At 39.9% G+C, this 23,676-nt stretch overlaps 1 protein-coding gene and 1 long non-coding RNA gene across 2 annotated transcripts in view; one reads left to right on the top strand and one right to left on the bottom strand.

Annotated features, from left to right (window-relative positions):
• The window catches only part of col5a2a (collagen, type V, alpha 2a), a 60,456-nt gene extending 37,647 nt beyond the window's left edge, over positions 1 to 22,809 (top strand). The window contains exons 11-54 of the mRNA XM_063006058.1: positions 631 to 684; positions 1,242 to 1,295; positions 1,404 to 1,457; positions 1,940 to 1,993; positions 2,112 to 2,156; positions 2,253 to 2,306; positions 2,552 to 2,596; positions 2,698 to 2,751; positions 2,877 to 2,975; positions 3,115 to 3,159; positions 3,265 to 3,363; positions 3,874 to 3,927; positions 4,042 to 4,149; positions 4,246 to 4,299; positions 4,388 to 4,486; positions 4,594 to 4,647; positions 6,424 to 6,522; positions 6,625 to 6,678; positions 6,762 to 6,815; positions 6,915 to 6,968; positions 7,085 to 7,138; positions 7,220 to 7,264; positions 10,695 to 10,793; positions 11,119 to 11,226; positions 11,308 to 11,361; positions 12,390 to 12,443; positions 12,523 to 12,576; positions 12,684 to 12,737; positions 12,935 to 13,042; positions 13,136 to 13,189; positions 13,324 to 13,377; positions 13,488 to 13,649; positions 13,924 to 14,031; positions 14,235 to 14,342; positions 16,319 to 16,372; positions 16,462 to 16,569; positions 16,667 to 16,720; positions 16,820 to 16,927; positions 17,086 to 17,139; positions 17,228 to 17,335; positions 17,561 to 17,867; positions 19,883 to 20,061; positions 20,167 to 20,409; positions 21,769 to 22,809. Of these exons, the coding sequence (XP_062862128.1) occupies positions 631 to 684; positions 1,242 to 1,295; positions 1,404 to 1,457; positions 1,940 to 1,993; positions 2,112 to 2,156; positions 2,253 to 2,306; positions 2,552 to 2,596; positions 2,698 to 2,751; positions 2,877 to 2,975; positions 3,115 to 3,159; positions 3,265 to 3,363; positions 3,874 to 3,927; positions 4,042 to 4,149; positions 4,246 to 4,299; positions 4,388 to 4,486; positions 4,594 to 4,647; positions 6,424 to 6,522; positions 6,625 to 6,678; positions 6,762 to 6,815; positions 6,915 to 6,968; positions 7,085 to 7,138; positions 7,220 to 7,264; positions 10,695 to 10,793; positions 11,119 to 11,226; positions 11,308 to 11,361; positions 12,390 to 12,443; positions 12,523 to 12,576; positions 12,684 to 12,737; positions 12,935 to 13,042; positions 13,136 to 13,189; positions 13,324 to 13,377; positions 13,488 to 13,649; positions 13,924 to 14,031; positions 14,235 to 14,342; positions 16,319 to 16,372; positions 16,462 to 16,569; positions 16,667 to 16,720; positions 16,820 to 16,927; positions 17,086 to 17,139; positions 17,228 to 17,335; positions 17,561 to 17,867; positions 19,883 to 20,061; positions 20,167 to 20,409; positions 21,769 to 21,915 (3,765 nt within the window). The 3' untranslated portion in view covers positions 21,916 to 22,809. The remainder of the gene's footprint in view (positions 1 to 630; positions 685 to 1,241; positions 1,296 to 1,403; positions 1,458 to 1,939; positions 1,994 to 2,111; positions 2,157 to 2,252; positions 2,307 to 2,551; positions 2,597 to 2,697; positions 2,752 to 2,876; positions 2,976 to 3,114; positions 3,160 to 3,264; positions 3,364 to 3,873; positions 3,928 to 4,041; positions 4,150 to 4,245; positions 4,300 to 4,387; positions 4,487 to 4,593; positions 4,648 to 6,423; positions 6,523 to 6,624; positions 6,679 to 6,761; positions 6,816 to 6,914; positions 6,969 to 7,084; positions 7,139 to 7,219; positions 7,265 to 10,694; positions 10,794 to 11,118; positions 11,227 to 11,307; positions 11,362 to 12,389; positions 12,444 to 12,522; positions 12,577 to 12,683; positions 12,738 to 12,934; positions 13,043 to 13,135; positions 13,190 to 13,323; positions 13,378 to 13,487; positions 13,650 to 13,923; positions 14,032 to 14,234; positions 14,343 to 16,318; positions 16,373 to 16,461; positions 16,570 to 16,666; positions 16,721 to 16,819; positions 16,928 to 17,085; positions 17,140 to 17,227; positions 17,336 to 17,560; positions 17,868 to 19,882; positions 20,062 to 20,166; positions 20,410 to 21,768) is intronic.
• Positions 31 to 10,799, bottom strand: LOC134324305 (uncharacterized). Its single transcript, XR_010014167.1, has 6 exons — positions 10,658 to 10,799; positions 5,398 to 5,625; positions 3,864 to 3,913; positions 2,240 to 2,304; positions 2,008 to 2,164; positions 31 to 158 (listed from the first exon to the last, which is right to left on the bottom strand). It is a non-coding gene; the product is annotated as an uncharacterized LOC134324305 (long non-coding RNA).
• Positions 22,810 to 23,676: the final 867 nt, after the last annotated feature.

Below are 23,676 nucleotides of genomic sequence, written 5' to 3'. Positions count from 1 at the left end.
TTAACAGATTGCTTACCACTGGGGTCTTTGAAAAATCCAACTCATTTTTATTCATTTATATAACAAGACAGCATGTGGTGGTCCCAGAGGTAGTTTGCCCATCCATGGCGATTTGCTGTGATGACAAAAAGGCCAAAAAGCATCACAGGCTGATTTTCCTAGAAAAAAAGATTTAAAAAAATCACAGCCTCAGAATGAGAGACAACAGAATGAAACAGATAAGCAAGTCAAAATCTGGAGATGAGATTTTAAACAGGATTTTAAAAGAAGCTCCTCCAGCTGAAAGGAAATACAATTAATGAGGTGCAGAGACTGCTGATGAATGAAACCGGCACTGTCATCTGCTGCTCTATGTCCCCCTGAAAGCCATTAATGGCCAGGCAGGTGGACATGATACTGTAGTCTATGCCGTCCGCCAAGCTTTAACTATACTAAACAGAGACAGAAACAGCTTTTTATGTAGTAAAATAAAAAAGTGTTTATATGCATGTTGCCCTTACGTTCTCTTTAATATATTCACATTTACCAAAGCATGCCAAGATTTTCTAAAGGTTTTTACATACCACATGAACAACGCATTCAAGAATCCATTTGAAAACCATTGTTTCAACTTCTGATCTTGTTTTATAGGGACCTTCTGGTCAGAGGGGACCTGAGGGTCCACCAGGAAAACCTGGTGAAGATGTGAGTAAAGCCTGGGCTTAACAGATTATTTTTTGTCTTGCATTTATTTTTATTTTAGTATATTTTTAATTATTAAAACAATTATTTCAGTGTACTTGTATGTGGTGATTTTAATGTTTGTTTAGTTTTTATATATTTTATATGTCAGCTTTTTTGTGTTAATTATTTTAATTCTAGACAAAAAGTTATTGAATAATTTACACACTGACCATTTCATTAGGAACAATTATTCAGGATGGGACTGCTCTTTATTCCTGGACCAGTCTTAAATCCTTTTAGATTTCGGTCAATGTTTACATGATAGCATTACATAGTGGATTTGGTCTCTTACATGCCAAGGTGCTTGAGAGGATTTAGATTTGGGTACCTGGAAGGCATTTAAATACACTATAACTCATAATCATGTTAGTAAATTAGTAAAATGGATCTAATTCATTAGTAAATTTTTTGTATAAAATTGACTGGCACATCCTTCATTAATTCTGTATACATTTATTATTACATCCATGTGAGATGAATTTATCTTAATTAAAAACACAATCTTATTTTATTTTCAGGGAGAATCAGGGTCAGCAGGAAGTGCAGGAGAGATGGGATTTCCTGGATCTCCAGTAATGTTTTACTCATTTACAGTCTCATATTGTATTGCTTTATAACAACATCAATACATCTAAATAGTTTACACAATGTATGAAATGTGTTATTATTTTGGGGCTTAGGGAGCAAGAGGCTTTCCCGGAACTCCAGGACCTCCAGGTCTGAAGGGGCACAGAGTGAGTACTATTGTTTTTCCTACTGTAATATGCCTGTATATAGTCTGGATGTTTTGTTTTTTTCATTTGTCCCAAAAACAAGCTGAAACATAAACTCATGTGACCACAGCACACATTTAACTGTCCTTTGGTCCTTCTGAGATGAGCCTGGGCCCAGAAAACCTGTTTTTGCATTAAATTAATAGTTTCAGATGGTATTTCTTGATGTGGGTTTCCAAAGTACTCCCAAGCCCATGTGCTTATATTTATCACAGTAGCATGACTGCTTCTTATGCAATGCCGACTGAAAGTTTTTTGTTGTTTTTTTGCCCCTGTTGAGTGACCCTAAACATTCTTCACTACTAAACACAACAAGAGTTACATGTAAATTGTAATTTGCAATCTAGTGATTAACCCTGGAGCTAAATCTGCCCACTCATTGTTATTATAATCATATTCCGACCTCGATTGGTAAATCAAGGCTTTGTTTTCTTATCTTTCAGGGACACCAAGGTCCATCTGGCGTAAAAGGAGAACATGGAGCCGTCGGCTCAAAAGTACAAACACTGACCTTATAAAATGTCAAGCTCTTTCATGTTTCTGCCAGTTTGTTAATAATAAAAATCTATATTCATGTGCATATTTGCAAACTGATTTCATATGTTTGACTCCTAGGGTGAATCTGGTGGTGCTGGTCCATTGGGTGCACCCGGCCCGATGGTAAGTGACTGCAAAGAAGAAAATGATAACAATATAGCAACATTGTAGTGATCCAATAGAATTTTAGAGATAATAATAATCACCTATTGAATGCAGGGTCCAAGAGGAATGCCAGGAGAGAGAGGACGGCCCGGACCAGGCGGAGTACCTGTAAGTGTAGCAACAAAAACAATGACATTAAAGTGGTAAAGCTGCACTACATGCATACAATCATTACACATCTTGTGCTAGTATCAGTAACAGCCTGTAAAGCCACTGACACTATACATTTGACTCAGACTGGTGGGTGAGTTAAATATATATACTGTATATATATATATATATATATATATATATATATATATATATATATATATATATATATATAAATGTATTTATGACCTTTTGCATTTAAGGGTGTACGTGGTACTCAAGGAAATGTTGGCAAACCAGGTCCAATGGTAAGACATTATCATATTAATATTAATATCCAGAAAATACAAAACAACAGCAGTAATATTAATAGTTAATCATATTAATTCTTAAATATTTAACAATTTAGGGGCCACTAGGCCTCAGTGGAGCTCCAGGCTATCCAGGGACTCCAGGTATGAAGGTAAGTAATAACAAATAATTATATTCTGCTATTTTTCTACCTAAATAAATTCAGTTTCAAATAAGCATGTGATGTTTGTTTAAAACAAAATGAGATAAACAAATGTTGTATCTTTTGTTGGACAGGGTGACCCAGGACCTACAGGAGTTAGGGGTCCGGAGGGACCACAGGGATCAAGAGGTGAAAATGGAGCACTGGGCAGACCCGGACCACTTGGCTTACAGGTTTGTAATTCATTCTATTGATATCTGTATGTCATTTGCTTGCATTGGACTTTTGCAACGACTTTATAATGATTTGTAATTGTATAAAATCATTTAATAGTTAATAAAAACATTCTGATATTGATTCTGAATGTTACAGGGACCAGTGGGTACTGATGGAGGTCCAGGTCCTAAAGGTCCATTGGTATGTACATAAACAGTGTCCATGTTTACAGTGAAGTGCTCTGACATGTACAACAAGAACATTTACTACAAAAATAAAGCATAATGAATATGGTCCTTTTTACAGGGAACTGTTGGGCCACAGGGGCCTGTTGGTCTGCCTGGACCACATGGCCCTCCAGGACCGCAGGGAAGCACTGGACAGCCTGGCATCAAAGGTCAAGTGGTAAGGTTTTCCCCATGTGTCTTTGTCCATAAACGTTTTTTTAATAAATGATGATTAGGTTATGTTGTATAAAATATATGGACAGCTGTAGAAGATCTGTGTCGCATGTTTCAAAGTAAAATACTCAAATTAATGAGAAAAATCTGACTAATCATTTAAGGTACACTGTAGGTAGCATTAAATGGTTTGAAGATGATTCATACTGTAAATGAAGTCTTTGTAAGTGTGGTCATCATGCATGAAAGATTTAATTTCTCCCAGGTGAAGCACAAATGATTAGAAATGCTTCAGTTTGTTTTAGGGTTTTATAGAATGCTAACTTCTGGAAGGTAATTAAAATAAAAGCGAACATCTTACAGGCCTGCATTCATCCAGATCTAGAGATCAATTACAAGTTTATCTGCTGTTCCTAACTGAGGCCTTAAGACAGTTTGTTTCACCCTGCACAACCTTATAGAGATCGGACCATCACTGAATACCATTAGATAATTAACCTTTACCTTGTTTTAGGGAGATGTTGGTGTCACAGGATTTAAAGGAGAAGCAGGACCTAAGGGAGAACAGGTGAGTTGTAATTCAAAGATCTGTATTTTAAGCTGATCACCATTAGAGAGACTGATACGGTCAAGATTTTCAGTCTATCAAGTAGCAAAATCAAGCTTGTGCTCTGTATGGTAGGGTCCACTAGGAGCTCAGGGAGTACTTGGACCTCAAGGAGAGGAGGGAAAGAGGGGACAAAGAGGAGATCCTGGATCTGTTGGCCCACTAGGACCTGTTGGAGAAAGGGTAGGTCAGATTTACTTTTTTAATATTAAATTGCATAAATAGACATAATTAACAGAGATAAAATGATAAATTATTGTATATTAATGAACATTTTAGGGAGGTCCCGGAAATCGTGGCTTTCCTGGTCAAGATGGGTTACAAGGAGCCAAAGTAAGTACACAACCACAATGCTACAGAGTAAAAATTCTAATCGTCCTGAACCGTACTTATTTTAATCAATAAATACTGTTTAAATTAGGGTGCACAAGGTGACCGTGGAATATCAGGAGTTTCTGGACCTAAGGGTTCGACCGGAGATCCCGGCCGAACAGGCGAACCGGGTCTACCAGGAGCAAGGGTAAAACTAACAAACAACCTACATCTAATCATTGCTGCTTACTTTAATATAGAATTATTGTACTTTTTATACGTATTTTTTAATCTGTGGTTGCTTTTTTATTGTAGGGCTTGACTGGAACTCCTGGAGTTCAGGGTGCTGAAGGAAAGCCAGGACCCTCGGTATGTTTGCCAACGTTTTTTACAGCAATAGCTTATAAAAAATACAAAATAATATTTCAGCTTTTTAAAAGTAGTGAAACAGTACTGACTTAATGGTTACCAGTTAATCTAGAGTGAAAGAAACTAACAGGATATGCCTAGCCTATCAAGATTGAAAAAGTAGTAGAGAGAAGGGGTTTGTATAGCTGCCCTGTCCAAGATGTGTTCCTGCCTTGTGCCTTCCTGCCTTGTGCTCTCTGGACCCACTATGACCTTGATACTTAAAGCGATTGGCATGACAGGCCTACTACTCACCATCAGTAAATTTAGTGGCATGTTTATTCTGTGCTTTGTCATTAAGGATGACTAAATATTTGCTGTTTGCTGATATGTGTCTTCATGCTAACACTGTATTTAAGTAATTTGATCCATGTAAATCCTCTTGTGCCATTGCTCTGTATTTACAGTGGCTATGGTGTCCTTGTGAATTCTATGTCCATTTACTTTTGTCAGGAACTTACTTTAGAACTTCTTCTTCAACATTGTCAATGCTGCTACTTTAGCAAGCAGTGCCCCACAGTGGCCAAAATGAGCATCAGTTCTCCTGCTAGATCCAGATCCTAGATTAGCATGTACTGTATATGTTATACACTAACATTTTTATCTATTTAATTTTAAGGGTAATGATATGTTCAATTTGGATTCTAAGGTGTAATGTTAATCCCCCAATCATCATCCAGTTAGAAGCTTGGCTGAATAAAAACATCTTACCTTGAGGGTGTTCAAAATGTTGAACTGATTATCCTAGACATTTGGAACATCCACAAACAGCTCTGACCTGCTGAGGCATGAACACCACACACCATCTAAGCACATCATTTAGTATGTAGTACCAGGATGTTATCAGCAGGTCCATGTATGGTCCTCCTGTATGTTGTGTTGTGAAATGACCAACAAGGCATCCTGGTGGCAACTCTACACCAGGTACATGCACGTTACCTAAGAGAATACAGTTTAGAATAAAGTTTATCTGACCAGTCAAGCTTCTTCCATTACTCCAACGTCTAGTTCTGCATGGCCATAGTTGGCACTTTCAATGGTGTACGGTGTTGTGACACATTCACCTTATTACCAGTCACAGTAGCTCTTTTGGTTTGTACCAGACACAATGGCCTTTGTTTGTCTTGGTCAGTAATTCATGTTGTGTCCCTCCTGAGACCACTGTAGAAAGGTACTCACCATACCTGCCTATGAGCACCCCCTGCTGTTTTAAAAATACTTCAACCGGGTCATCTACCCTAATTTTGGCTCTTGTAACAGTCACAATTTATACCTGCTCATGTCTGCTACATTTAACTTGTGTACTATGAGCAATCAGTTCACTTTTTAATATATTCCTGATCATGACATGCACAAATGCATTTTTGTGAAGTGGTCATAATGGTTTGCTGCATTTATGTATGTGTAATCATTTAGTCTACATAATCTATTTACAAGTACCATAATGAACTTTGTGTTGCTTCCCTCTAGCCTTGCAGCAAATTCTGATTATTTGCTAGCTATTTCTAGCTAATAACTAGCTAATCACTTACAACAGGAGGCACAACCTTGGTTTATCTTAGGCTAATATTTAATTTACTGGGCATAATATCAGTTAAACCAGACAGATTTACAGTAATAAATTTTTTTTTTTTTAAGATTTGGTACAATGTTTCTTGAATTGGTCAGACTAAGTGTAATTAAATTTAATTCCTTTTATCCTTATTTAACATTATTAAAAAATGGTTGCTCATGTAGGGTCCAACAGGTGAGGACGGACGCCCAGGACCTCCAGGTTCTATTGGAACCAAAGGTCCAGAAGGATCAATGGGACTTCCAGGCCCTAAGGGCTTTAATGTGAGTCACGCTTCTCACCCTTGTTTACCTGTTTTAATATGTTTTGACCATTTTGTTGTTCCTAAAAAATCTAATCTAATCTTGCATTATAACATATTTCAGGGAGATCCAGGAAAGGCAGGTGAACAAGGGCCACCAGGTCCTCCAGGCCAGCGGGTAAGTAACACTACTGCTAGAGCTAAAATACTTTGCTCATGTGTTACAAATCAGGTTTACTGAACAACCCTGGCTTTATTTAGGGTTTACCTGGTAAAGAAGGAGAGGTTGGTCCACTCGGTCCTGCAGGTCCTCCAGTAAGTATTATTGATTTAGCATTAATTTTTTTAAATTGTTATATTACATTGTCAGTATTGCCATACATGTTATTACTGAATATTTCCCCTTAATATTAGGGCCCAGCTGGTGACAGAGGAGAACAGGGGCCTCCTGGTATGCACGGCTTCCAGGTGAGCAATTAAAAATGACTCATGATTCATTGAAACATTAAAAACATAAATGTTTAAATGTTTTATGAGAGAAATATGGTGGTTACTGTGAAATAACCTTAATCCTTGTGCTGCAGGGATTACCTGGACCAGCAGGACCAGTAGGAGAGGCAGGAAAGCCTGGTGATGAGGTAAGGTTTAGCAATTTAAATAATGTTACAATATATACTTTATATAAAACAATGATTTGAATCTTTTTACCTTCTGTTTAGGGTATTCCTGGTGAGGGTGGCCCCATAGGACCAGTTGGACCAAGAGTAAGCTATTTATTGTAACCATGTGATAGAAACCCAACTTTATGTCTATTCCTGGCTTTACATGGTGTTCAAGTGTGGTTCATTTTTTAGCCATGTCATGTCTGTCTAAATGCCTTACGTTTCTGAATGATAAATTAGATCATTTCCAGTCTCTGTGGTTGGGCACCAAGAGCTCAGATATACAGGGGTTGGACAAAATAACTGAAACACCTGTCATTTTAGTGTGGGAGGTTTCATGGCTAAATTGGACCAGTCTGGTGGCCAGTCTTCATTAATTGCACATTGCACCAGTAAGAGCAGAGTGTGAAGGTTAAATTAGCAGGGTAAGAGCACAGTTTTGCTCAAAATGTTGCAATGCACACAACATTATGGGTGACATACCAGAGTTCAAAAGAGGACAAATTGTTGGTGCACGTCTTGCTGGCGCATCTGTGACCAAGACAGCAAGTCTTTGTGATGTATCAAGAGCCACGGTATCCAGGGTAATGTCAGCATACCACCAAGAAGGACAAACCACATCCAACAGGATTAACTGTGGACGCAAGAGGAAGCTGTCTGAAAGGGATGTTCGGGTGCTAACCCGGATTGTATCCAAAAAACATAAAACCACGGCTGCCCAAATCACGGCAGAATTAAATGTGCACCTCAACTCTCCTGTTTCCACCAGAACTGTCCGTCGGGAGCTCCACAGGGTCGATATACACGGCCGGGCTGCTATAGCCAAACCTTTGGTCACTCGTGCCAATGCCAAACGTCGGTTTCAATGGTGCAAGGAGCGCAAATCTTGGGCTGTGGACAATGTGAAACATGTATTGTTCTCTGATGAGTCCACCTTTACTGTTTTCCCCACATCCGGGAGAGTTACGGTGTGGAGAAGCCCCAAAGAAGCGTACCACCCAGACTGTTGCATGCCCAGAGTGAAGCATGGGGGTGGATCAGTGATGGTTTGGGCTGCCATATCATGGCATTCCCTTGGCCCAATACTTGTGCTAGATGGGTGCGTCACTGCCAAGGACTACCGAACCATTCTGGAGGACCATGTGCATCCAATGGCGGTGCCGTGTATCAGGATGACAATGCACCAATACACACAGCAAGACTGGTGAAAGATTGGTTTGATGAACATGAAAGTGAAGTTGAACATCTCCCATTGCCTGCACAGTCACCAGATCTAAATATTATTGAGCCACTTTGGGGTGTTTTGGAGAAGCGAGTCAGGAAACGTTTTCCTCCACCAGCATCACGTAGTGACCTGGCCACTATCCTGCAAGAAGAATGGCTTAAAATCCCTCTGACCACTGTGCAGGTCTTGTATATGTCATTTCCAAGACGAATTGACGCTGTATTGGCCGCAAAAGGAGGCCCTACCCAGGGGTATTCAACTAAAATTTGAAGAGGTCCAGTTAGAGAAAATTTCTTGAAGCAAAGGTCCGGAATGTTTAACTATATATACAGTGTATATATAGCATTTAGCGGACACTTTTATCCAAAGCGACTTACACAATGAGCAACTGAGGGTTAAGGGCCTTACTCAGGGACCCAACAGTGGCAACCTTCTGTTTATTAGTCCAGTACCTTAACCACTGAGCTATCACTGCATAACATATAATATATATATTGATATATATTATATATAAGTAGCCTAGTATGTTTGTATCAACATCTGCATGTAATCAATAACTGACTGTCAAATCAAATGTCTGTTTATTTATTAGGATTATAACGTCATGTTTTACACTTTGGTTACATTCATGACAGGAACGGTAGTTATTCATTACACAAGACTCATCAGGTCACAAGTTTATATCCAACACAGTCATGGACAATTTAGTGTCTCCAATTCACCTCACTTGCACGTCTTTGTACTGTGGGAGGAAACCGGAGCACCGAAGTAAACCCATGCAGACACGGGGAGAACATGCAAACTCCACACAGAGAGGACCCGGACCACCCCACCTTATCAAACCTTTCTCTTATCAAATTAGGAGAAAATAAAAATAAATTGTGCTCCAGTGGGAAGTAAGAACAGAAATGAGTCTCTCCATCACGGATTAAATGCTGTAATTTCGCTGTACACGTTTCTTTTTTGGAGAGCGTCATTTGTCTCCTGTCTCACTCGTCTTTTCTCAACTTTCTCCGGCACGGTCGTCTGTATCTCTCCCTTCGTTTTTTCTACGTTCGCTATCTTTCTTTTTCTTTCCACCGTCTTTCCACATGTACCTCGCCTCTAACTCTCTCATCTGTCTGCACTGTAGAGTCGCTGTGTTTACCGGCTGGAATGCACAGACTTGATTGGCTGAGTGGTGTCACGTGATCTCTGGTGTCTGTGCGTTTTCTCATCCACTAAACCGCTACCGTAAATGGTACAGAAGCTGCGCCGGTTAAAATAGAAGCGCTCCGTCAGGTTTCAAATCATAACTTTCTGTTTTGGCTGTAGGTCCGGGTCCGTATGGGACAGCTTCTGGGTCCGGACCCGGACCGCGGTCCGCCTGTTAGTGACCTACACCATACTAATAAATTATTGTGGTCTAAAACCAGGTGTTTCAGTTATTTTGTCCAACCCCTGTATGTATAGCTGTATGTTAAATGATTTGCAGTAAATATTACAGTAATCAAATCCATCAAATGTGGATTATTGCTGTTTGATTATTGCCGACTGGATGAGCAACCATGTTGATATGATGGCAAACGGCTCACTTAAAGTTGAGCAGACAATCGCTAGTTTCCTAGAAATACATCCTAGTTTTTTAACCTTTTAAAGTCTAGGTTCAGTTAAACACAGCATTAGTGTAAATAATTAAATGCAGCACAATGGACAACCATTTGGTCCAAATGGTTCTTTCTTTTTTTTACTCTTCAGCACTATGAAAAACATATTGCATTCTGTACGAATTAGCATCTAATTAGGATTAGCTTTTATCTATTTTATTATAAGATTTGCTTGGTGGTGCAGCGTATCCCAGGAGGTAGGGTTTATGGGTGCTACCATCGTTGGTTCTAAGACACGTTTGTCCTGCTTCATAAATTTGAACCAGTGATCCAAGTTTCAAGTGTGACTCACTCACTCAGAAATACAGATTGGCTGACGGCACCATGTGAACAAGAAATCAAAAACACACAAAGACTGAAGTTGCACATCCTTAAAAAACAGTCATTCAGCACCACACTGGTTGTTATATTGTTTGGGTTTTTATTAATATATGTCTAATATGTCTAACAAACACCATACCAAACCCAACTGAGGTTCTAAACTTTCAAACTTAACTAATTTCTACTAGTTCTACTTCTGAACTCTTTTAAGAGCCAAAACTCATTTTCTAAATGATTTACGTTCTTGTTCTAGATCTTCTTGGTGTTTTATTTAAAAACAATTTATAAAAATCGTATACATACCAAACATATTGGTGAATGATGTATGTGTTCATCACAGGGAGAACGTGGTACTCCAGGAGAGAGAGGTGAGCTTGGGTCTACTGGACTGCAGGGAGCCAAGGGTATCCCAGGAGCACCTGGACCAGATGGACCAAAGGTAAATCTGACCCTGTATTCCAAAAGCTTTTTAAAAATTGCTTCATTTATGGCATTTTTTTGTTTATGTTTAATTTTTTATAGTATCAAATTGTTTTATACAGTTTAAACACACTTAATAACATAACTTTTTATTAATGTTAAAATTATAAAACATATAAAATAAAATCATAAAAACTAATAATAGAACAAAGATGCAAAAGATACAAATGCTGATTTAAATATTTTGAATGATTCATTCTATATTAGTATAAAACTTAACTTTGTATTCAAAAGTGAAACAGTTCCTTTAACCGTGGATAAAGCAGCTTCTACATTATTTACAGGGAAGTCCTGGACCAACTGGTGGTGTAGGTGATCTGGGACCTCCAGGTCTTCAGGGAATGCCAGGAGAAAGAGGAATCTCTGGACCCTCTGGTCCTAAGGGTGAACGGGTAAGTAAAATAAAATGGATAAGCTGGGTTATTATGTGTTCTTATTGAATTCTTAATAAATAATTTATTTTAAATTTACAGGGTTCAATAGGAGAGAAGGGGTCAGAGGGTACGCCCGGAAATGATGGTGCAAGAGTAAGAATGCTGTCCAATTTGTTTTTATTTCTATAATTGCATGATTATTAAATAATTATTGATTTTGTGAAGTTGTAGGTTAAAGACCTATTTATTTACCTTATTTAGGTTACCGTAGCAATTTAAAACAAAGAATTGAGATTTGATTTTACAGCCTTTACATTTAGATGTATAAAAGAACCTTTTTAAAAGAAAAGCTTTAGATTTTTTATGTCAGTATTGCAAATGCAGATAATTTAAAGCTTATGACGTTATATTTACATCAACGCATTTAGCAGATGTGACTTCAAACTGACACAGGACACAATCTAAGCAACTTTAACTTTAGGACCTTATCTAAGGGCCCAGGGCGGCACGGTGGCTAGGTGGGTAGCACTGTTGCCTCACAGCAAGAAGGTCCTGGGTTTGATCCCCAGGTGGGGCGGTCTGGGTCCTTTCTGTGTGGAGTTTGCATGTTCTCCCCGTGTCTGCGTGGGTTTCCTCCGGGTGCTCCGGTTTGCTCCCACAGTCCAAAGACATGCAAGTGAGGTGAACTGGAGACACTAAATTGTCCATGACTGTGTTCAATATAACCTTGTGAACTGATAAATCTTGTGTAATGAGTAACTACCGTTCCTGTCATGAATGTAACCAAAAGTGTAAAACATGATGTTAAAATCCTAATAAACAAACAAACAATAAACATCTAAGGGCCCAACAGTTGCAGCTGGGTAGTGGCAGGACCTGAACCCTCAACCTCTAGATCCAGTACCTTAATCTTACAGTCACTGCTAATATTTGTATCAAATCTATAAGGTAGTTTAGATAAAAAAATAACGTGAGATGACAATATTAAAGCAACACGTTTAAGTTGCTGTGGAAGTGAATGTGGATGTGAATTCTGGCTCAGTTTGTGTGCTGATTGAACAACTATAAAGAAATTCCTCAGAAGGCTTGTATTAGCTTGCCCAGCTGTAGATACAGTGCCTACATCCTGGGGTTATTTAGCTTTTCAGACTGCCTAATTTGTTTTTCTGAACTTCTCACAGGGGCTGCCAGGACCACTCGGCCCTGCAGGACCTCCTGGCCCAAGTGGTGAAAAGGTAGAAAGACTTGATCTACCAAAGAAATTCAGCAATTCATTGTTAAAGTCTATCAGAATGTAATATCTTCTTTTTGCAGGGAGAACCTGGACCAAAGGGACCACCTGGACCTCAGGGTTCCAGAGCAATGCCTGTGCGTCAACAATTACTCCATCAATAATCAATATTATAATTCAGTTCCTTATTGCTTTAACTTTATGTATTAATGTTTCCTCATAGCAAATATTGCATGTATTTTAGGGATCTCGTGGTGAGCCGGGACCTACAGGATCTGTTGGATTCCCTGGACAACCTGTAAGTAGTTTATCTTTAAGTCCATGTTGTGTCAGCATATCAAAAATGATTCCAGATTATTTAAAATGTACTGGACTAAATGAAGCCATGTTGAATGCATTTGGCACAAGGTTGTTAGTTACTTTTTCTTTAACTAGTTTTAGTATTTTTAGTGTGACCTCATGGTCCAGATTAATGCTTTTCTTGTCAACCCATAGGGACCTGATGGTCAACCTGGAGTGAAAGGAGAACCAGGAGAGCCAGGACAAAAAGGAGATGCTGGATCTCCTGGACCTCAGGGATTGGCTGGACCTCCGGGACCTATGGTAGGTGTAATGATTTAGTCAAGAGTACACATACTCGAGAAAAAGAAGCAGTCTGGTCTAAATGTGTTCATGTGATCTGAATGTGTTTTTTAGGGTAATACTGGTGTAGCCGGACCAAAGGGTGGCAGAGGAACCCAAGGAGCTCCTGTAAGTATATTTGCAGTAGTCTTGCATAAACCAGTTATGGTCTGTTTATTGTAGACAGAAAATTAAATATTCTTAGACATCTTTCTACCTTTGGGAGCAACTGACTATACTTTTCTGTCAATTGCTCTTTGCAGGGACCTACAGGTTTTCCTGGATCTCCTGGAAAAGTCGGTCCACCAGGCCCAACTGTAAGCTTGTCAGAATTACCAAGATTAACTTTTGTTTACTTATACATACATTAAATAACTACTGAATGGCCTCAAATGTTTTGCAAAACTATTTTTTTGAATTTTTCCAGGGCCCTGTTGGTCAGCCTGGTCCCCTCGGTCCTCCAGGAAGAGAGGGTCCACCTGGACTACGTGGAGACCATGGACCAACAGGACGCCAAGGAGAGAGAGGCCCACCTGGACCTGCTGGAAGCCCTGGAGACAAGGGAGATCCTGGAGAAGATGGGCCCACTGTAAGTATATTTTACGTTTGGTCTGAAACATAATGACTGACTTAAAAAATGAGGTGTGGACACACACCAGAGGTTCGGACACACACCAGAGGTTCGAGAGCTCATACTGTTCCTGGGTAATTATCTGGGAAGCAGACCATTCGTGATTTGAAAATGAAAAAGCTACTGGCTGTTTATTAAAAAATAAGCACAGTTAAGTCATGTGGTAATCTATGAGCCACCCCATGAATGACTGTTTTGATTAAAGTACTATAAAATATTTACTTCTATTTAGGGTCCTGATGGTCCACCAGGTCCTGCTGGAACAACTGGGCAAAGAGGAATTGTAGGTCTTCCTGGACAGAGAGGAGAACGTGGAATGGCAGGATTACCTGGACCAGCTGTAAGTAACACCAATAATTAAACAGTAAAATATCGTTTTATACAAATAATTAATAACCGTTTTTTCCATATAGTGTTGTTTTACATGAATTTACTTCATGTGAAATTATTACAGCTCAATAAACTCTTTATATCACTCATCTATAAGTGACACTGTAAGAAGTGGATGGAATTTTAATGCTTGTGTATTCTCTTTTTTGAAAGGGTCCACCTGGTAAATCAGGATCATCAGGAGCACCAGGAGATAAAGGCCCATCTGGGCCAGTAGGACCACCAGGTGCTAATGGACCTCGAGGAGATCCTGGTCCTGATGTAAGTTCCTAACAGTGCTTAGACAAAAGTATTGGGACACCCTTTTCTAGTCATTGAGTCAGTGTGTTTCAAACACAATTACTAACAGGTGTAATAAATCAGTTATATAAAGGAAATATAGAAGGGACTTTTCCTGTTCCATCATGACTGTGCCCTTGTGTACAGAGCAAAGTCTTTAAAGACACAAAGTAAAGGTCAGTTTAAAGAAACTCCAGTGTCCTGCACAGAGCCCCGACTTCAGCCCCACTGACCAGCTTTGGAATGAACCGGAACATTAATTGAGACTTTCTTGACCAACATCAGTGTCCAGCCATACAAATGCTCTTTTGACAAAATGGGCACAAATCCCCACAGACAAACATCAAAGTCATGTGAGAAGCATTCTCAGATGAGTAGATGAAAATATCCATAGAGGCCACTTTATTTTAATATTATTTGTCTTTGATGTCGGATGTCCAACAAGCTCGTATTCATATGTAACCATTTGTTGGGAAGCTGTCATGCCACCCTGGGGCATTACACATCAATGGAAACATAAAAAGTTAATGTACTGGGACACATTAGAGAAGAATTCATTCTCATAAGGCAGGAAAACCAGTCTGGATGTTTCAACATAGCAACGATCGCAAACACAAAACCAAAATAACTCAAAACTGGTTTCTTAAAAGGAACATGCCTGGCCTCGCCAATGTTTTAAATTATAATTCATTAAAATGTATGAGGGTTTTTAAAATTGAAAGTCCATCAGAGGGATCCTCGTAATTTGGGGAAATTAAAAACCTGTTTGCCAAGAGCAATGGAGAATTAAATCAAAATGCTTTTGTTTTACAATAGATGTGTTAAAGTTTGGCTCAGTGGGTAGCACTGTCGCCTCACAGCAAGAAGGTCCTTTCTGTGCGGAGTTTGCATGTTCTCCCCATGTCTGTGTGGGTTTCCTCCGGTAGCTCCGGTTTCCTCTCACAGTCCAAAAACATGCAGTCAGGTCAATTGGAGACGCTGAATTGCCCAATAGTTGAATGGTGTGTGTGTGTGTGTGTATGTGTATGTGTGTTTGCCCTGCGATGGACTGGCTGCTGGAGTTTTTAAATACCATGTCCACTCACTGTCCACTCTATTAGACACTCCTACCTAGTTGGTCCACCTTGTAGATGTAAAGTCAGAGACGATCACTCATCTATTGCTGCTGTTTGAGTTGGTCATCTTCTAGACCTTCATCATAGGACGCTGCCTTTGGGGTGCTGTTGGCTGGATATTTTTGGTTGGTGGACTATTCTCAGTCCAGCAGGGACAGTGAGGTGTTTAAAAACTCCATCAGCGCTGCTGTGTCTGATCCGCACAACACACACTAACACACCACCACCATGTCAGTGTCACTGCAGTGCTGAGAATGATCAATCACCTGCTCTGTAGTGGTCCTGTGGTGGTCCTGACCATTGAAGAACAGGGTAAAAACAGGTTAAAAAAGTATGTAGAGAAACAGATGGACTACAGTCAGTAATTGTAGAACTACAAAGTGCTTCTATATGGTAAGTGGAGCTGATAAAATGGACAGTGAGTGTAGAAACAAGGAGGTGGTTTTAATGTTATGGCTGATCAGTGTATGTGATATGTAATAATTATTTACGTCCCTTACAAGTGTATGTAGACATTTCATCTCAACTGTATCAGTGTGTTTACTGATCAATGTCAAACATTTCCTGTAAAAGCTGCCTTATGAGATGGCTGTGGTTCCAATTTATCAGATCACCAGTCTATCACAGGGCTGACATACTGGCCAGGGAATCAAACCCAGTCCTTTATTTCTGTGAGGTGACAGTGCAACCTATTGCGCCACTGTGCTGCCCCATTAAACAATCAGTTACTATCAAACACTATTTATCCCAAATTGAATGACAGTTACTGTTTTATTATTGTAATTAACTAAAAAGGGAAATTGGAAACACAACCCACTAACCCATGGTACATTTGACTGACAGGGGCCAGCTGGATCTGACGGTCCACCAGGAAAGGAAGGACTTGTAGGTGAACGGGTAAGTACAGATAAATTTGTTCTTAAACAAAACACAGCTTTTTTACCACAGACGACATATTAATGTTCCTACAATATCTGTTTCTAAAGGGTGACCGTGGAGATCCAGGACCAGAGGGACTTGTTGGTTCAAGGGGAGCTCCTGGTACCCCCGGTCCTGTAGGTTCTACTGGAGGCCCAGGACAAAGAGGAGAGCCGGTATGTATTTTACTCTTTTCAGCACATTTCATATTTCTCAATGAGAGAAGTTTTATTCCAAGCATCAACCTTAAAATCAAACAAATCTACTTAACAGGGTTCAAGAGGTCCTCTCGGTCCTCCAGGCCCAGCCGGGAAAAGGGGTCTTCCAGTAAGATATTCATGATCAAATAAAAGAAAAATAAAATATGTAGCAATTGTTTTAGAGAACTACTTACCTGTTAGCTGTCTCTGTTCTTTTTACCTGTAGGGACCTCAAGGCCCGAGAGGAGACAAGGGAGAGTTGGGAGACCATGGAGATCGAGGACAGAAGGGACACAGAGGTTACACAGGTCTACAGGGACTTCCAGGCCCACCTGTAAATATCTTTCTATGTAGAAGAATTACACAACTTTTGCTTAACTGCCTAAATCTAAGTTTCAGATCAAGTGTCCACATACTAAATGACAAATGACCAAATGTAAATGATCTGATTCAGATGTGGGACAAATTAAACATTTTGTGCTACATATTTAGGGTACCACTGGAGCGCATGGACCATCTGGAATTATTGGACCAAGTGGTCAAAGAGTAAGTAAACCTCTTTCTCAAAATGAAAAGTGTATTGTATGTGATATTTATAATGATACTGTGACATTTTCAACTGGCATTTATATAGGGACCCCCTGGACCAATAGGGCCACCAGGCAAAGAAGGGTACGTTGGACAGCCTGGACCAATGGGACCACCTGGATCACGAGGAATCAGTGGAGACATCGGACCAGAGGTATGCTCATCGTAACATTGTTCTACATGTTAAATGGGGGTCTATTATCCCCATGTCTAGGGTTGTGACATTTGTGATCATAAAATAATTAAATGAATTAAATGCAATATTGTCAAAAAAAGGAAAGGTCTTTATTATAGCTGTTTTGGACACATTCTGCTGGATATTCATCTGCATGCTGAACAGTGTCATTTGTGGGAATGAGCAGATGTGACTAATTTTCAGGGACCTCCTGGAGAGCCTGGTCCTTCAGGTCCACCCGGACCCCCTGGACATGCAATCGCTGCTATGGAAGACTTGTTTGGGGGCCATACCGATTACGACGCCGGTCCACCTCCGCCTGAATTCCCAGAGGATGAAGCTCTGCCCAAGTCTAACTCCACAGATACGTTCCAAGCTGATCCAGGAGTCCAGGCTACTTTGAAAGCTCTCAGCAGCCAGATTGATAGCATGCGGAGCCCCGATGGCAGTAAAAAACATCCTGCACGAACCTGTGAGGACCTTAAACAATGCTACCCATCAAAAAAGAGCGGTAAGTCAATCGTGTGCACATCTAGCACATACGGGATCTTTTAAAATAAAGTTTTTAGAATTCTTTAGTGGGTCTTTAGTACAATTTTGTCAAATTGTAGAATGTTTTTGCAATGGATCACATTGTGAGTCTGCATTTTTATTATTGGACGATATGTATTTTAAATACACTATATGGCCAAATGTATGTGTACACCTGACCATGAGCTTGTTGGACATGCCATTCCAAAACTACGGGCATTAAGATTAAACTCATATATTTAAGTAAGTGAGTAACTGTCCTAGATGAATTCCAGCCTTGTGGACAGAAATTCCAAGTGGTCTTAGACTCATTGAGATCTTAACTCGGATGAAGCAAAAGGAATAGCTATATGTTACACTCCACAGCAAGGATTTAGGAGAAGAGCGAGCAAGTGATAACAATTTTGAGGTATTTATCAGTGGGAAGAACTGAATGTAATAATCAACATAAAAAACTAATACTGTACTCTGCTCAGGTGGCGCAGCGGTAATACACACCATCAAGCTGGGCAGCTACATGAACAACGATTGGCTTTTGTTCATATAGGGTGGGAAAGCTGGACCAGGACTCCTCATAACTGATGCAGCTATGACATTTGCTGGCTGATTGATGACACCTGCACAGAGATAGGAATAATGTGATGACCAGGGTGTGGCTCTCCGTACACAAAGCTGATCAGCATATGAACATGCCTCGTGCAGGTGAAAAGATGCAGTCTGTACTGCACAGGTGACGGAGGGGGCATGTAGGAGGGTAGTATCAGTACAGAGGAAGCGTAATGCAATCAGGGTAATTAAATTCGACTAGATTAGGGGAGAAAATTGGGGGGGGGGGGGGGGGGGGGACTAGTACTGTACTAATAATTACACACACACAATTAACACTTACTGGTTTAGGGTTTAGATAACAATACAAAAAGCTATGCACAAACATAGACTAGGCCTAAGGAGAAAGCACTAGGATGGTACCAAGGATAAAAAAGTTGGCTAAACAAAAATATATTCTTATCTATTCCTAGTCTAACCAGAAACTGCAAAATCTTCTTCTGTGGGTTCACTGGTGGGTTACAAACCAATTAAGAAGGTGCATACTGCCACCTACTGTACTGTACTGGGTACACCCTGTAACCAAGACTGGTCATTTTGACAAATTTAAACAATAATAGTATTGTATTTTCTCTGACACTGAGGTTTCATGTCTAACCCAGCTGTTCCACTGTAATCACATTGAGATGTGTTTGAATTTAGTAGTGCTGAGTGAAAAACGGTTAATCATTTCCCTTCAGGGTACTTCTTCGATCAATCAGAATGCCTTTTATTGGAATGTATGTACCTGCACATTTTACCTGTGTAGAACCCCAGGCCAAAAGATGCATTAAAATAATAGGGACAGACTCACAGTAACAAATTACATCCAATCAATTATGAGACGAGATTCCTGCTTCTCTTTCATCTCTTTTAAATAGTTTGTTCCTGGCTGGGAATAAGACAAGTCAGCACTGTCACCAAGGTACGATTCATTAAAGCTTTGGTCAGGTCAGTAGCCACATGTGGATGTGAAGCCTGGATGTTAAAGAAGAAGAAAGAACGATGCATTTAGACTTTTGAGAACAAGTGCAGCAGAAAACTGTTGAAAATCTCAAGGAGGAAGATGATCACCACTGAGCAGGTTTACAAGATGACCAGAACAGTAAATGAGCCACTGAACCACATTAAGTCCTGCAGGTTACTTTGGTCATGTGATGGGGCACATGACAACACTAAAGTTAGGGTTATGACACGACTTCGGGATGGACTCAGAAGAAAAGAAAGACCAAGAATAAGCTGGGTTGCATTGTCAAGGCTAGCCAGGCAGCATTAGACAGAGGACATTGAGGAACGCTGACACATCTGTGCAGCCAACCATCACAAAGTGGTGACAGCATAGTGACGTGACATGGCTGGCATTGAAAACAGCACTTTAAGTCTATGTGATATCTTATTTCTGATGTACAGGTGAATACTGGGTGGATCCAAACCAGGGCAGTTCTGAGGATGCCATTAAGGTTCACTGTAACATGGATACTGGAGAAACATGTATCTCAGCCAATCCCACCAGCATTCCTCGCAAATCATGGTGGAGTACTCCAGGAAACAAACCAGTGTGGTTTGGAACCATGAGGGGTGGAACTCACGTGAGTCAAATTTCCTGCCTATTACATGTACTGTGTGCATTCAGGTCATTCTCTGGTAAGTGAAGACTACTGACTGTGTAATGACGAGTTCTTCTTTCTGTTTAGTTCACTTATGGAAACAAAGACCAGCCACCCAACTCGGTCACAGTGCAGATGACGTTCATCAGGCTGCTTTCTAAGGAGGCCTCTCAGACCATCACGTACCACTGCAAGAACACCGTGGGTTATAAAGATGAATCAACTGGAAACCTGAAGAAAGCAGTGATTCTTAAAGCCTCCAATGATCTAGAGCTTAAAGCTGAAGGAAACAACCGCTTCAGATACACCGTGCTGGGGGACAGCTGCTCTGTAAGTAAATATTTCTTAGTGAGTTGTGAGGTTCAGTACAGTTCATTTCCAAAATGATATGGACACCCCTAATGAAGACTGCTTCCAACTATGTGGCAACAGTTTAGAGACTGTTAGCATGATTTTCCATGTACAACCTTTGAACCACTATATTGCTGAACTTACAAAAGCTCTTTTGACTAAATGGGCAACAAATCCAACAGACATAGTTGGATATATATTGCATATTAATGCCTGTGGGTCCAAAACTAAATGAATGAATGCCTTTGTCATATATACATATACAGACAACGAAATTCTTTTTTTGCATATCACAGATTGTTTGGAAGCTCGGGTCAGAGCTCAGGGTCAACCATTGTTCGGACTCCCTGAAACAAAGAGGGTTAATGACCTTGCTCAAGTGCCCAACAGTGGCTGCATGGCAAAGCTGGCTCTCAAACTTTTAGAAGATAGCCCAAAGCCCTACCCTAGGCTACCACTGTCCTTTTTTATATAGAACCATCATCATCATCATCATACCATCATAACTGTCCTCTTAATAATGAAATCACAACTTTTTGATGAAATCACAACTTTTTATGGAAACAGAGCCATGATCCACATAATGCCCATTCTTGGGGTCACAACACATAGGTTGAGAACCATTTCAGAACCACTATTTTGTGAGTTACAACCTACAGCCTTGAACACCCCTGGTCAAATGGTAATTTTTAAAATGAAAATGAGCTAAAACACCTACAAGACATACACTTTTGCCTGATTACTGTTAATTTGCTAGATTATGGCAAATAACTAGAAATTGTGCATTAAACATTTCAAAAAACAGGTGGCGCAGCGGACCAGCACACCAGCACCGAGTTTCTGTGTTGCCACCGGTCTGCTGGGCGCCATCTAGCGGGCATAATTGGCAGTGCCTGCAGCAGATACTGATTGGCCACCGTATCTGCAGGGTGGGGGCTGGACTATGTGTGGGTGGGAGGGTTTTCATACTCTGTGTGAGGACCCTGATTGGCAGAAAACACCTGTGCAGAATGCACGGGCGAGAGGACGAGGACTGTGCACGTGTCGAAAGAGGCGTGTACAGTGTCATGCTCTCCTCGGATGCAATCTGGTATCTCTCAGCAGCGGAACACAAAAACTGAGTGCGCTAAATCGGGAGGAAAATGGGGAGAAAATGCATTAAAAAAATTTTTTTAAACATGCTGTTTTTAGTTAGTTCTCTTCAGGTCATGTTTCACCATGGAATTTGGCCATTTAAACTTTTGTCTAAGACTAAATAATTCAAAAGCCTGGTTTAAGTCATTTTTCATGTATTTTCAGTACGACAGTTTTTACAAAACATTTCCTCTTTATTTACAGCAAGCCAGTGGTAAATGGGGGAAGACCGTATTCGAGTACAGAACACAGAAGACGGCGAGGTTACCCATCGTGGATATCGCCCCTGTGGACATTGGTCGTTCTGATCAGGAGTTTGGCATCGATATCGGGCCGGTTTGCTTCTTGTAAATCAGAGAGCAGAGATTCATTGAAGAGATTCCTGAGACTCTTGAACTGACTGCTGATACGCTCAGCCTTGTACATAAAGTACAGCGGACTGCTCTGGCCCTGCAGCAGCGTATTTATTGTGCCTTTCCCAATTCAACACATTACAGCAGATTCAGACCCATATTAGTATGTTTTTGCTAAAGGAAAAATCCACCCTGAACCTTGGTAATGTCTTATAAGAACTTTACATGGTAAAAACAAATTTGTAAACTAATGAAGGCAGAAGCTTTTCATTAGAATTTAAGAATGCAAAATCCTTGTTTAAAGCAGTCTCAGCAACGTCCACAACCAACTGGAATAAAAAAAAAAAAAAATCTAAATCACACCACTGAAAAAAAAAATCAAAAAAGAAACGTTAGGGTGGATTTTTCCAGTAAATAAACCACTAAAATACATTGAAATACATTTTAGACTCTTTTTAGATAGATTAATAAACCCATTGATTGTTGTTTAAAATTTGTTCCAGCATCCTAATACAAGTCAGTATGAAAGGCTACTGTACCCACCAACTAGACCCATTTACAAATGTTATAAATTTACGTATTGTGTTATTTTCTTTTTAAATATTTTTTTAAACAAATCACATGGTGCTACAAAGGAAACATCTGTGTTTTCTGGCATGAGTTGTTTCTCTGGAAAACTGCTCCTAAAACTGATATTCTATTCTGTTGTTTGCATTGTATGACATTTGAATGCTGTTGACCATTAAATACTGATAAAACCGAGTCATTAGCGTAAGCTACCTCGTCTTTGTAAACTGGGATGAGCAGATGACAGTGTGATGAAATTTCACTTCTCCCAGAATTAGGTACAGAGCAGGGTGAGGGAATGTAAATAAAGTCTCTCCAACACTAATACCGGTGCTAACTCAGTGTCTCATTGTATAACGTGCTGTTGTTCCATCAGCGTGATAACATGACCCTCAGCTAACTGTCGATTTTAATGTTTAAATATTTTTTCAACTTTATTTTTCACACTTTGTGATTAAACTGAATATTTAAGAGCTCCAAGACCATAATAGGGACACAATAAAAAAAAAAAAGAACAAAATGAGGACTGCTGTGTTACAGACAGAATCTCATCATGCTGTATTATTAAAACAATAGATCTTGCACTTTTATTGTTATTTTAAATCTATAAAGTGCAGTATGCTATACTAATTAAACTATGTGCATGGTTTTGTAAAATTTTTTGTTGTCAATTAAGAATTTTTTTTTTTTGTTATAATAATAATTATTATTTTTCATTATTATTAAAGCTATTATTGTTGTTATTATTATTATACATTTTGAACTAAGTAGACGAGTTGGCACAGAGAAATAACGTCTGTGGTAAAATAAACGACAATATAGAACTTTTTACACCAACCCTCACCTTCTTAACCGCTTATCCAGTTAGGGTCGCGGAGGGGGGGTCGGGGATGCTGGAGCCTATCCTAGCTTTTCAATGGGCGCAAGGCACACAGTAACACCCTGGACGGAGCACCAGTCCATCGCAGTGCAAACACACATACACACATCCATTCACCTATAGGGCAATTCAGCGTCTCCAATTAACCTGACTGGACTGTGAGAGGAAACCGGAGCTCCCAAAGGAAATCCACGCAGGACCTGCACCGCCCCGCCATGGGATCGAACCCAGGACTTTCTTGCTGTGAGGCGACAGTGCTACCCACCAAGCCACCGTGCCGCCCTTACACCAACACATTAATGATAAAACTAT

Source organism: Trichomycterus rosablanca, chromosome 12 (genome assembly GCF_030014385.1).
Source record: "Trichomycterus rosablanca isolate fTriRos1 chromosome 12, fTriRos1.hap1, whole genome shotgun sequence".
Taxonomy (NCBI): domain Eukaryota; kingdom Metazoa; phylum Chordata; class Actinopteri; order Siluriformes; family Trichomycteridae; genus Trichomycterus; species Trichomycterus rosablanca.
Note: the sequence above shows the minus strand (reverse complement) of the source record. Positions and strands in the feature narration are given on the sequence as shown.